This window comes from Phacochoerus africanus, chromosome 9 (genome assembly GCF_016906955.1).
Source record: "Phacochoerus africanus isolate WHEZ1 chromosome 9, ROS_Pafr_v1, whole genome shotgun sequence".
Lineage (NCBI taxonomy): Eukaryota > Metazoa > Chordata > Mammalia > Artiodactyla > Suidae > Phacochoerus > Phacochoerus africanus.
The window spans coordinates 36,485,048-36,497,328 of record NC_062552.1 but is presented as its reverse complement, the minus strand read 5'-3'; the positions used below and the strand labels follow the sequence as shown (position 1 = coordinate 36,497,328).

Below are 12,281 nucleotides of genomic sequence, written 5' to 3'. Positions count from 1 at the left end.
CTGCTCAGGCCAGCAAGACTCTGCCACAAGTTCCCTCTGGTCAGACGGGGGAAGGTGTCCCATCCCTCATGGCGGGAAGGGCCCAGGGGTTGCCCTCCAAGGTCTCCCAGCTTAGGCACTGCCCACCCTCTGGGTGGGACCTTTACACTACACCCCCCTGGGGGGTGGTCTGGGGAAGAGCTGTGAGCACGCCAGGGACACCCTAGTGGTCTTGCAACACCCCGATGGCGGCTTAGAAGGCCCAGGGGAGAGTCCCCCCTCCCAGGTGCCCCACGGTGTCCACAGCTTTGCTGTCCTTTAGAATAGAACCCCTCTCCTCCCTCTCCTGGAGGGCGGCCAGGGGACCTTCCTAAGGCCTCTGCCTCCCTCTCGCGCCATCTCCCCCTCGGCACGGCTCAGAGAGAGAAACATACCTTTCACTCACTTTTATTTTCTTAAACTCTGGAAAGCGGAGGCTAGGCCAGAGCAGGGGGTGGGGACATTCCTGTGGCCTTCCTGAGGCCAGGGACCCTCTTCTGGAATGCCGGGCTGGGAAGTTCAGAGCAGCAAGGGATACAGGCAACTGGCCAAACCCAACACAGACGCATTCTTTTCATGGCAGAAACAACGTGTGTGTGTCTCTGTGTGTGTGTGTGTGTGTGTGTACACACAGGAGCACCCATGGGGAAGGGGACCCAGGGAGAGGAGCCAGGCTCCTGGGATGGGGTTCATGGGAGGCAGAGAGAAGACGGAAACACAATGGAATCCGGGAAGGCAGGGAGCTTGAACTTCTAACTGGTTCTTCCTCCAGGTCTAGGCTGGGGTGAAGGGGTGGAGGGCCGAGGTGGGGGGGCGGGCAGGGAGGGGTTGGGGGAAGCCCATCCATGTAAAGCTTCCCACCGCTCTTACTCTTGGTGAGGCCAGCAGGGAAGGGCAGGGATGACAGAATCAGATGCTCAGCATGGGGAAGAGTTTCCCATAAGACAACAGGCTGGGTGCCCAGCCCCCCTCTCCCTGCCCCATGTCCACCAGAAGGACTCAGGACTCCCCGTGGAGGTGGGCAGCCAGAGCGAGTACATCTCCTCCTGGCATCCTCCACATCCTAAAGGTCACCCAGTCACCCTGATGCGCTCACCACCTCACACGATCATTCTCGAACTTAATGTGGACGCCACACCAGCCAAGACCTCACTGCTTCCAGACTGGATTCGTGGGGCTTCTGCCCCTCTAGAGACATCTTTTCTCTGCCAGGGAAATCTTTCTCAAAAAAGACATTTCATCATGCATCTCTCCTAGAGCATGTGGGGTCAGAGAGCCCCTCAGTGGGGCTGCTGGCCAAAGGGGGGCACGTGTCTCCTCCCATGTCCCAGGAAAGGAAACTCTCAATCACGTTGACGTGAGGGAAGTGAGGATTCAGTGTGATGACACGCCTAGAGCACACCTGGCGGTCCCACTAAGGACAACTCATCCTTTATTATCATGTCGAAGGCGCGCCCTGCTGCCCTGCCTCAGTCACGGTTCCAAGTCCTGTGCATGTATTAAGTCAGTCCTCCCACCACCCTGGGATCTGGTTATCGGAATTACTTCCACTTGACAGCTTGAGAAACTGAAGCCCAAATGACGAAATAAGATGAATTTTGTCATGCATCTAAAAACTGGGATCTGGGATGGTAGGTTCATAAGTAGGACCCGAAGTCTCCCCACCCCCAACCTCCGCTGTCTACAAGTCCTGCGAGTGCTGCCCACTGCATGCCCATCAAACCTGTACTTTCCTGTCTAGGAAGGAGACCCTGGCCAGCTCCGAGTCCCTGAGGAATTGATATAGACTTTACTATTGCTGGACGCCAGAGAAAACCCTAAGCACAAAGCTCTTTCAGATGAAAGTCTTACAAAAATATTAGATGCCTTGTCTGTCTTCCTTAATTGTCGAGATGCCTAATCAGCCCTTCCTGGCATGTTTCAAAGCTTATATTGTAAGTTGTAAAGCCTGGGAGGCAAAACACAAAATTACTTCTCTTTTTAACCACAGTTTAAAAAAAAATTAGAAGAAAAAAAAATATATATATATAATTTTTGGAGTTCCCGCTGTGGCACAATGGGATCGGTGGCATCTCTGCAGTGCTGGGACACAGGTTCGATCACCGGCCTGGCACAGTGGGTTAAAGATCTGGAGTAGGTTACAACCGAGGCTCAGATCTGATCCCTGGCCCAGGAACTCCATATGCCGCAGGGTGGCCAAAAAAAGAAAAAAAGAAAAGAAAAAACCTTACTTCTGATTGCGGCCATGAACACTTCCACACAGCCTATGGCCTCTGGTTCGGCAGAGCTGTTTGTTTGGATGCAGCTGGCCTTTCTGGCTGGCCTCGTGACCATGGCGAAGCAGCCACAGGGCACAACTGTACAATGCAGTTGTCACAAACTTTAAGAAGGTCACTTCAAAATGCTGCTAACAGGTGGTCTGCAATTTGAAGAACAGACTGGAGATGTTAGCAGAGGCCCAGGAGACACCAAATAAGCTATCTTCATGCTTTGTCTTTCTACTGAGATTACAAAACTAGGGGTAGAAGGAACTGGAGAGGCTTTAACACACCAGCAAACAGGTACAGACAAAATGAGTGATTTTTGCAGATCACACGGTTAGAGCCAACCCTGATTTGGTTAGAGGTTAGAATTGCTCCTTCCATCCACCCCTGGGATCTCCACGTGTTTCCCTGGACACACTTCTTAACTTGCCAGATCCAAAGATCTTTCTGGACAATGTTATATCTCATCTTTCATGATTATTATCCATCACGGCCCCCAGCAGAAAACTTTACCCAGAGCAGATCTCAGACTGACGGGCTAGCTGGTCTACCATCAGGAGAGGGCACCGAACAAACAGCCATCTACTTAGCAATCCCACTTAAGTTTCCCACTTAAGTCTCTATCTGAGCTAATTTAAGTTCCCAAGGATGATACCTTATGAATGCTCTAACAGTCTGTCCACAGGCCCAGACAGCAAGGTCAGAGGGCACCCACTAGTCCCAGGCACATGCTGTTTTTGGAGCATGCGTGTGGGCCAGGATAACTGAAGCCAGTTCTTTTCCATCCATTTACCTCAAAGATGAAGACACTGGTCCTCATAAGAGGACAGAGCATAGAACCAGAGTAGGGCTAGGGTCAGGCTGGAACCGGCCTTCAATTACTAGGGGTCCCACCAGGGCACCACACCCTATACTCATGAGAATCCAACAGAGAAATCAACTTCCCACACGTGGGCCTGGGATCGGTGATTCTTCGTGGATAATATTCACGTGGGCCTCTCACTGCTATGCAGTCTAGAAGAATAGCCAGGGCATGCACCTTCCCCTGGGAGGATGCCAAACTCTTCATTGTCCTGTCACCCCGTCCCCCAATCACGCCTCATCATGTCAGTCCTATGCTCACACTGCCCCCATCTTTTCCATCTCTGGGCCACGGCGCAAGTTCTTCACCGCCACGTTCCACCCTTTTCCTTAAATCAACCCTATCCTTTTTTTTTTTTTTTTTAGGGCAGCACCCATGGCATATAGAAGTTCCCAGGCTAGGGGTCAAATCAGAGCTGCAGCTGCCGGCCTACACCACAGCCACAACAACATGGGATCCAAGCCGTGTCTGTGACCTACACCATAGCTCAAGGCAACATCAGATCCTTAACCCACTGAGCGAGGCCAGGGATCGAACCTGCATTCTCATGGACACCATGTTGGGTTCTTAACCCGCTGAGCCACAACAGGAACTCCAACCCTATCCTTAACATTCCACCCAAGCCCTTGTCTTATCTAGAAGGCACCCCTGCTTGGTCCGATATTATGCCAGTAACCCTCAGCACACATATTCCATTTGTAGGCGGCTTTGCCAATGTGGGCATCACACGTGCTGAGCCATCTCCCCGTGCCCTTCCCAATAGAGAGCCTGACATCGGCAATCTCATCTTCTGCCTCCACTGTGTCTCCTCTGACCCCCTCCAAAGAAAGCACCCCAGATGGGGGTTAGCAAACAGCGGGCTGTCCCTCTCTGGGGCTGCGGGCCACTGGCCATAGGGGCATGTGACCTCTTCCTTGTCACTCACCTCATTCAGCTTGACCCAGTTGAAGGACTTGAGTGGGTGTGAAGGCTGAGGGACACACTTCTTCCTGAGCGGGATATCGCTGCTGGGGAAGGGGTCTGGGGGGAGGGCCAGGCCCATGCTGAAGCAGGGTGGGGCACCTGGCGGAGTGGGAGGCCCGCCGGGTGGCAGGGGGGGCGGTGGCGGTGGGGGGCAGCAGGCGAAGGGAAGAGGGGGCGGGGGTGGAGGCAGGTCACTGGTTGTCATGGAGGAAGACAAGGTAAGTGGGCCACCGGGGGGAGGTGGGGAGGACACAGGTCCTGTCTGTGGGGAGACAGAGACATCACAAAGACAAAGCCATTATCAAGGATGCCTTTCAAGTCCCCATCACTCTGCCGTCTCTTCTTTTCCTGTTTTGGCTGCCCCTCAACATACAGAATTCCCAGGCCAGGGATCAGACCTGAGCCTCACTTGCCATCTGTGCCAGATCCTTAACCCACTGTGGCAGGCCAGGGATTGAACCTGTGTCCTGGCAGCTGCAGAGATGCCACTGATCCTGTTGTGCCCCAGCAGGATCTCCTGCCTTCTCTTACTCTTATTCTCCATCTAGACTAGATCCCCAAAGCCTGCTCTCACCTCCCAGACACAGCCCCGTTTTCTCCCTCTGCATCTGGAACATCCAACACACAGACACAGAGAGCAGAAAAGTCATACTCGTCACCTGCCACAGCGGGTGGATGCACACAGGCCTGGACAAGGGGATCTAGCCACAGGGGGACGGTGAGGGGAGGGGAGCCCAAACCCCACCTGCACTCTGCTCTCTGAGCTGTGCTTCTTAGGGCAGCGTCACCCCCCAAGGGAGGAACACTGATTTTTGTCTCACACAAAGGTGCCACCCTTGCAGCCTCAGGGGTCCCCTCTAGCCTGGCCTGAGGTCCCCCTCTCACTCCTCCCTCCTCCTGGAATCCTTGCCCCCCCCCCACAACACCACACCTGCTCTTCCCACCCTGGCCTGAAGGTCTCAATGGTGTAAAAGGAGAGGAGGGAGCCTACGTACGGAGATCTCACTGAGTTGGGCCACCAGCTCTGCCACTTGTCCCCGAGCCTGGCGCAGCTCCTGGGACTCCCGGGCCAGCTTGTCCTTCATCTTGTTCAGCGTCCGCATCATCTCCTCCTTTTCCAAGGTCTTCGTCTCGCACTCCCGCTCCTTCCTCTCCAGCCTGCTGACCAGCTCCGCGTGTTCTGTGGGGGATGGAGGTGGGACGGGAGGGGAAGTGGGAAGAGGGGCTGCGGAGGCGGGCCTGTCCTTTTCCGAGGAGGAGGCAGGGTCCTGGGCTGGGCAGGGGGTGGGTGCCTGTGGAGCACGGAGCCGGTTTAGGCAGGACCCCTCACCTTTCCGGAACTTCTCCGCCTGGTCTCGCCACTGTTTCACTTCGTTCTCGTTGATGAGCCTGGTGGGGAGAGGAGAGAAGGGTCTCTTGACCGTGGGCTCCCAACTTCCCCAAGACAGGTCATCTTCCTATTCCCCACACCGGTGCCTCATCTCCAAACTGTCCAGTCATGTCAAGGAGGCCAGGGTTTGTTTTGTTTTGTTTCTTCTTAGGGCCACACTCACAGTATATGGAAGTTCCCTGGCTATGAGTCGAATTGGGCTGCAGCTGCTGGCCTACACCACAGCCACACCTCGCCATGTTCTTAACCCACTGAGTGAGGCCAGGTATTGAACCTGCGTCCTCAGGGATACGAGTCGAGTTCGTGACCACTGAGCCACAACAGGAACTCCCAAGGAGGCTAGGATTTTGGCCCTGAAGATGTCTCTCTGGGTTCCCCCTGACCAGTTCTCATTCCGTGTCCCTCCACAGACCAAGAAGGCTGAAAGCATGTCTACAGTCCACTTTGTGATACAGCCAACAACCCTGAGACCAGCGAAGGAGAGGACAGCTAACTCCTGCTAAAACGAGGACTCAATCCCAGGCTTCTCTTAATTGTACAATGATTTGTACCACTTTGTAAAAATAGGTTCTTGCCCCTGAGAGAGGGCAAAATATCAGCCTTGAGTTCCCTGGTGGCTGAGGGGGTTAAGGATCTGGCATTGTCACTGCTGTGGCTTGGACTCGATCCCTGGCCTGGGAACGTTTACATGTCATTGAAAAAGGCCAAATATTGGCCTTACCATGGTCCAGGCTTCCAAACACCAATGTGTGAGAGCAAGAGAAATCGCCACCCCAGCAAGACAGTGTGAGTATGTGGAGGGTGAGAAGGGGATGTGTCTAAATCACAGTGAGTCCTCACTGATGCCAAACTCTTGTTACAAGGGGTGAAAAGGAGAAAAGGAGGTTTCACTGGACATCAAGGTATGAGTGGGGGACCTTCTGAGGTGAGATCCTTATAATCATTTCTTTTTTCTTTTTTTTTTGTCTTTTTGTCTTTTTTAGGGATATGCCCACGGCACATGGAGGTTCCCAGGCTAGGGGTCGAATCAGAGCTGCAGCTGCCGGCCTACACCACAGCCACAGCAACAAAGGATCCGAGCCACATCCGCAATGTACACCACAGCTCACAGCAACACCGGATCCTTAACCCACTGAGCGAGGCCAGGGATCAAACCTGCGTCCTCAGAAATACTAGTCAGATTTGTTTCTGCTGAGCCACGACAGGAACTCCCTCATAATCATTTCTTTGGTAAATCTGAAAACGCCAAAGAGTTAGGTCCATAACTGCACAACCAGACCAAGGATATAAAGAGGGGACAAAGTATGAAGGGGGAGAGAATTCATGATGAGATTTCTTTGGAAAGAGCTGTTGCTCTCCCCCCGAGGGGTCCTCCTTCACCACTGCCTAGTGACTTCTTTGTGCCCACTGAGTTTGCCCCGTCTTCCCTGATGCTGAGCAGAGGGCAGGATGGGCTGGGACCCACGTACTCCAAGATTTTGCTAGCATGACAGATTGCATGAGGGTTTCTCATGGGTCAGAGGTAAGCATCGTGGAGATAATTGGGCTGCAGCTATTTTAAGTGCCATCCAAAAGTCCATCCGGGAGAAAATGGGACACGTCAACAGCATAAGTCTGTGTGAATTTCACTGCCAGGGAATCAGGACCTGATGGAAGGGACGGTCCTAGGCAGGCCTGCGGGGGAAGACAGACAGACTTGCACGACTAGGGTTTTGTAGTGTGAGGCAGCCAGCAAGGGACTTCACAAGACCCCAGGATACAAGTCATATCTATCCACGTGCCAAACGCAGAGAGCAGGAAGCCTCGTTACTAAGCTACCTGATCAAGGAAGGCCTATTCCCTTTCTCCTTCCTGCCCCTATGTGGCCTCTGGTGGGGGCCAGAAAATGGCTGGCTAGAGGGAAAATTAGGGTAGAAGAAGCTAGAAGAGAAGGTAACCCCCCCCCCCACACACACACACACACTCTCTTATACACACACTTTTCCCGCTGTAGCCTCCAGCCCCAGCCCAGGCAGGAAAGAGATGTAAGGCTAAGTCAAAATCAAATCTATTTGTTTATTTTGTCTTTTTAGGGCTGTACCCGTGGCACGTGGACATTCCCAGGCTAGGAGTCCAATCAGAGCTGCAGCTGCCATCCTGCACCACAGCCACAGCAACTCGGGATCTGAGCCTTGTCTGTAACCTACACTGCAGCTCACAGCGATGCCAGATCTTTAACTCACTGAGCAAGGCCAGGGATCGAACCCGCATCCTTATGGATACCAGTCAGATTCATTACTGCTGAGCCACAGTGGGAACTCCAATGCTAAGTCGAGTCTAGAGGGTTGATTCACACCTGAGCCTAGTCCTTCTACCTTGGCGGCTGAAACTGAGTTTCCAATCCCATTGTCCAAAAAGCAGCAAAAACTTCATTGCACGGGAGAAGTTGTCACTCTCTGGCAGAGGAAAGATTTCCCTACTATGCAGTGTAAAGCATTAGGAGAAGAGAAAAAAATTAAAAAGCTGCATTTTGATTGCTTTACTGTTGTACTTGTCCACCATGGCGATTAGGATTTTTGCTACAACAACGCCCAGCTAAATAAATTTGTGCAAATGCAAACAGTGGCATGAATAGTTCAAAAATCATTTTCTACTGGGCTTTGCAATGCAATACGATGAATCACTGAGAGCCAATTTCTCTCCTTAAGGGCAACTGACTCAGACATACTGAAAGTAAAAGTGTAAAATTAAGAAAATTAGTGTGTTAACATGAGGCCCGATTAACTGATGTGACTTTGAACTCATTTCCTGGGGTTTCTCTCTACCCAGGGTCAGTCACAGATGATGAGCTAGAGATGCTAGGCTCTGACATGCTTGTCCCACAGCCTCATAATCTAACTGTCATGTTCTATTTTCAGCGGTTGGCCAACTTTCTCTAAAGGGCTAGATTAGCTGTTTTAGGTTTTATGGATCTGATACAGTCTCTGTCACATAGTCTTTGTTTGTTTCTAACAACTCCTTTGAAATATAAAACTCTTCTTAGCTCATGGATGGACTGTACAAAACAAGCGAGAGAGCAGTAACCTTGCACAGCACGTTAAGGATCGGGTGTTGTCGCTGCAGTGGCTCAGGTCCCTGCACTGCTGTGGTTCATGTTTGCTCCCTGGCCCGGGAAATTCCAGATGCCGTCGGTGCAACAGAAAACAAAACATAAGAAACTGAAACAAAACAAAACGAGCAAACTGGAGGACTGGGTTTACCCCTAGCCATTGTTTGCTGACTCTTCCTCCATGTAAATATGTTTAATTCCAGAGTTTCCACTGTGGCGCAGCAGAAATGAATCTGACTACTATCCGTGAGAACGCAGGTTTGATCCCTGGCCTCACTCAGTGGGTTAAGGATCCAGCATTGCCATGTGCTGTGGTGTAGGTTGCAGACACAGCTCAGGTCTGGTGCTGCTATGGCTGTGGCATAGGTTGGCAGCTGTAGCTCCAATACGACAACTAGCCTGGGAACCTGCATATGCTGTGGGTGTGGCCCTAAAAGGACAAAAAAGAAAGAATATGTTTAATTCCTCCTCTATCCGCTCCACGCAGTGGATCACTGGGAACTGAGACTGCTCCCTGTAAACCTGTACTATCCAATATGATGGTGGCAGCCATACATGTGTCACGTGGCTACTTGAGTTTAATTAAAATGAAATAAAATTTAAAGTTCGGTCCTCGGTCACACTAGCCACCCTTGGCCAGAGCCGATATGGAACAGGTCCATGATCTCAGAGTCCTATTGGACGATGTTGCTCAAGGCCCCTCCAGAGGGGTCTGGGTGGGAGAGAGGGAGCTGAGGTTTGGCTGCTGAGACCCCCAAGGAGGAGAGAGACGGGGAAGGAAGAGGAAGACAGGTAAGGGGTGGCCACTGCTCACATGTTGACGATGTTCTTGACATTGAAGTTCTCCAAGGGAGCCAGGTCAGGGTCCACGCCCCTCTCATCCTGGAGGACAATCTGCTGCAGGATGCGGTCCAGGAGCTGCCACTGCTGGAAGTAGCCACCGTTCCGCTTGTCTGCGGGACGACAGGCCTCATATAGCTACGGAGCCCTGGAGCCCCCCGGGGCCCTGCCCTAGAGTCACTGCCTGGGCGCAGGCCGGTGAGGCGTGCCCTTCACCTCCCTTGACAAGCTCCCAGTCTGACGGGGGAGGCGATGTAATTACTGCTCATGAAGACTCAGAAATCCTATCATTTTTGGATGATGTGCAGCTGACCTTTTACGGATGCGTCAACCTCTAGACATATTTCTCTCCTCTCTGGCTGCCTTCCTCCCTGTCGGTACCCTGAGTATCTTGGGCCTTGGGAATGCAAATTTGCCTTTTGCAATTATCTTATAAAAGCACACTTAAGAAGTCAATTGGCTCCAAAACATTACATGCTGAGTAATGGACTCTCCAGGGAAATTAAAAAAAAAAAAAGGTTTTAGAATTATTGGTGCTATTGTTCTACAGAGAAAGATGAATGGAAATTACAGTCATGCAATGACAGGGGGTGAGAACGGGCTGGAGAAGTGGTCGTGGAATCCAGGCAGATTTTGTGGTCAAGGTGACCTTGAACTGTGCAGGCAAAAGCCTTGAGTATTGTGTCCGATCTCACAGAGCCCCATTCTCATCCCATCTAACTGTAGTCTGGCTGGACACAGACTCTGCCTTTCACGTCATCTCCGTAAGCTCCTCTTCCTTGGCTCCTGATCCAAGTTCTTTGTTTCTACTGACCACCAAGGGAGGTCAACCAGCAGGATCTTGACCTCAAAGGCCAACCGTAATGCCTGCCAGGTGGAAGGTCGTGTCTGCACAGCCCCGTGCTGAGGCAGAACAGAGGGACCCATTCACACTGCCTATGAGGCACTGAACACCAGGACTCATGGCAGCAGAAGTCAGGCTTCCCACGTCTTCCATGAAGACTTTCTAGACTGTTTTGGAGAACTGGCAGCTTCCTGGTCCAGGTCACTGTGTCTGTCTCCCTCTCCATCCCTCCACTGACACAAGCCTTGCGAAGTTGTGTAGTTTTCCATGGACCTGCCATCCAGGAAAACAGGGTAAAGCCAGGTCCCTGGCTCACAGAAGTAGGATGTGTTTCAGCTAAAGCCCCGACCCCAAAGAAACGAAATTCCGTCATATGTAAAGACTCGCTGAGCCTCAAGCTCATCCACTCTAAGCTGGAGGTAATAACGCACACTCCTTAAGCCGTCTTGAGGCTGAGAGACACTATATTCACGGACCTCCCATCCCACCCAGCCAGTGATAAACTGTCATTATCACCATCACCTCCATTTACCTGCACCAACATCACCACCACATAAGAGAGTCTGCCTAGGTTGACCGTTCTGTTGGGCCCTGCTCGTTTCCAAGTATTCTATTTTGTGAAGAGCTGAAGTACCAAATGGTGCGATTAAAGCTCATTTCAAGTGGCGCCCTGAGGCCGTCATTTGTAACCACGTCTCATGTATTCAGTCCCTGTGCAAACCTGGATCTTAAGAGCTTAGCATCTGCTCTGAATAGATACTGACACGTGGAATTTGTAAAGTGAGTCAGGAACAAGGGCGTTAGGGTGGGAGCCAGGAAGGACTAGACAGAGGAATTGATAAAACCTTAAAAAAAAAAGACACGCTCATTCCACATCTGTGCGACTCTCCCAGGCGCAAGGCTCCTTTCTGGAAACATCCCTGAGAAGACTGATCACAGTCCTGTCTGCCATGAGCTGTGATCAGTCAGTGCAGGGTCAAGCTCCCGACTGTCGGGACAGGATGTTGGCACTGCTCAAGGCCGAGTCCCCAGCTCCTGTGCTGGGGGACAGTGGATGTCCTGCCCCCAAGCAGGAAGGAAGAGAAGAGCAGGGGCCTGAGTCCTCTGGCTGGGCCTCCTGGGGGTGGGGGCAGAGGGAGACACAGTGGGACTCCCCAACCCTGGGAGCTCCCAGCACCTCATCTCAGGCTGCCTGGGGCCGGTGGGGGCTACTCACAGGGCATCTGCAGGCAGTGGTGCAGGACAGACAGCAGGCAGGGGTAGGCCTCCGTGTGCTTCAGCTTCTTGTGGATCAGCTCAAACATCTGGGAAGCACTCTTGGTGTCGATGTGGACCTGGGGGAGCGGAGGGCATGGTGACGGGGAGGCAACAGAGGAAGAGGACGTGGGGGAGGGGGAGAGACCCTGCTTCCACCCACTAAGCCCCGTCACGCAGGAGACTGCACCTTCCCCGCCTCTGGTCCAGGGTTTAAAAAGGGCAGGGATGAGGAGGCGGGAGCCATGCCCCATGTACAAAGCAGGGTCTCCGGACCTCCTCACCCCAGCAGCTTGGCCTCGGTAATTCCGTGTTGCGGAGCTGTCCTGTCTGTTGCAGGGTGTCAGGAGGCACCCTCGCCCTCTATCTCCCCAACCCCAGCAGCACCCTCCTCCCACCAGCTGTGACAACTAAGAATGTCTCTAGACATTGCAAATGTCCCCCCGGGGAAATTCAAATCGCCCCTGGTTGAGAACAAGCCATTCAGACCAAGGGAAGGAAGCAGGGCCATGATGCGTCAAGGAGCATGTGGCCCAGGTCCATGACCCGGGTGCAAAGCCCAGACGGACGCTTTAGCTGTGGGATGGCAGGCAAGCTGCTTATCCTCACTACCTCAGCTTCCTTCGCTCACTCCCTTTTTTGGGGCCCCGCCACGGGGAGGGAGTATTCTCTCCCCCAGCCCTGGCATGTTTTATGGATCCATTCACCAGCTGATGGACACTGGGACTACTTCCAGTTCGGGGGCCACTAGGAGCTAT

The 12,281-nt window shown here is 52.7% G+C and overlaps 1 protein-coding gene across 5 annotated transcripts in view; it reads right to left on the bottom strand.

Annotated features, from left to right (window-relative positions):
• The window catches only part of DAAM2 (dishevelled associated activator of morphogenesis 2), a 127,167-nt gene that overhangs the window by 18,292 nt on the left and 96,594 nt on the right, over window positions 1-12,281 (bottom strand). For 4 of the 5 annotated variants that reach the window (XM_047797061.1, XM_047797064.1, XM_047797062.1 and 1 more), the window contains exons 10-14: window positions 11,486-11,603; window positions 9,400-9,538; window positions 5,438-5,496; window positions 5,103-5,287; window positions 4,070-4,369 (exon numbers count right to left, since the gene is read on the bottom strand). In XM_047797061.1, coding sequence (XP_047653017.1) covers window positions 4,070-4,369; window positions 5,103-5,287; window positions 5,438-5,496; window positions 9,400-9,538; window positions 11,486-11,603 — 801 coding nt within the window. The remainder of the gene's footprint in view (window positions 1-4,069; window positions 4,370-5,102; window positions 5,288-5,437; window positions 5,497-9,399; window positions 9,539-11,485; window positions 11,604-12,281) is intronic. The other variant, XM_047797065.1, reaches the window with a different exon arrangement.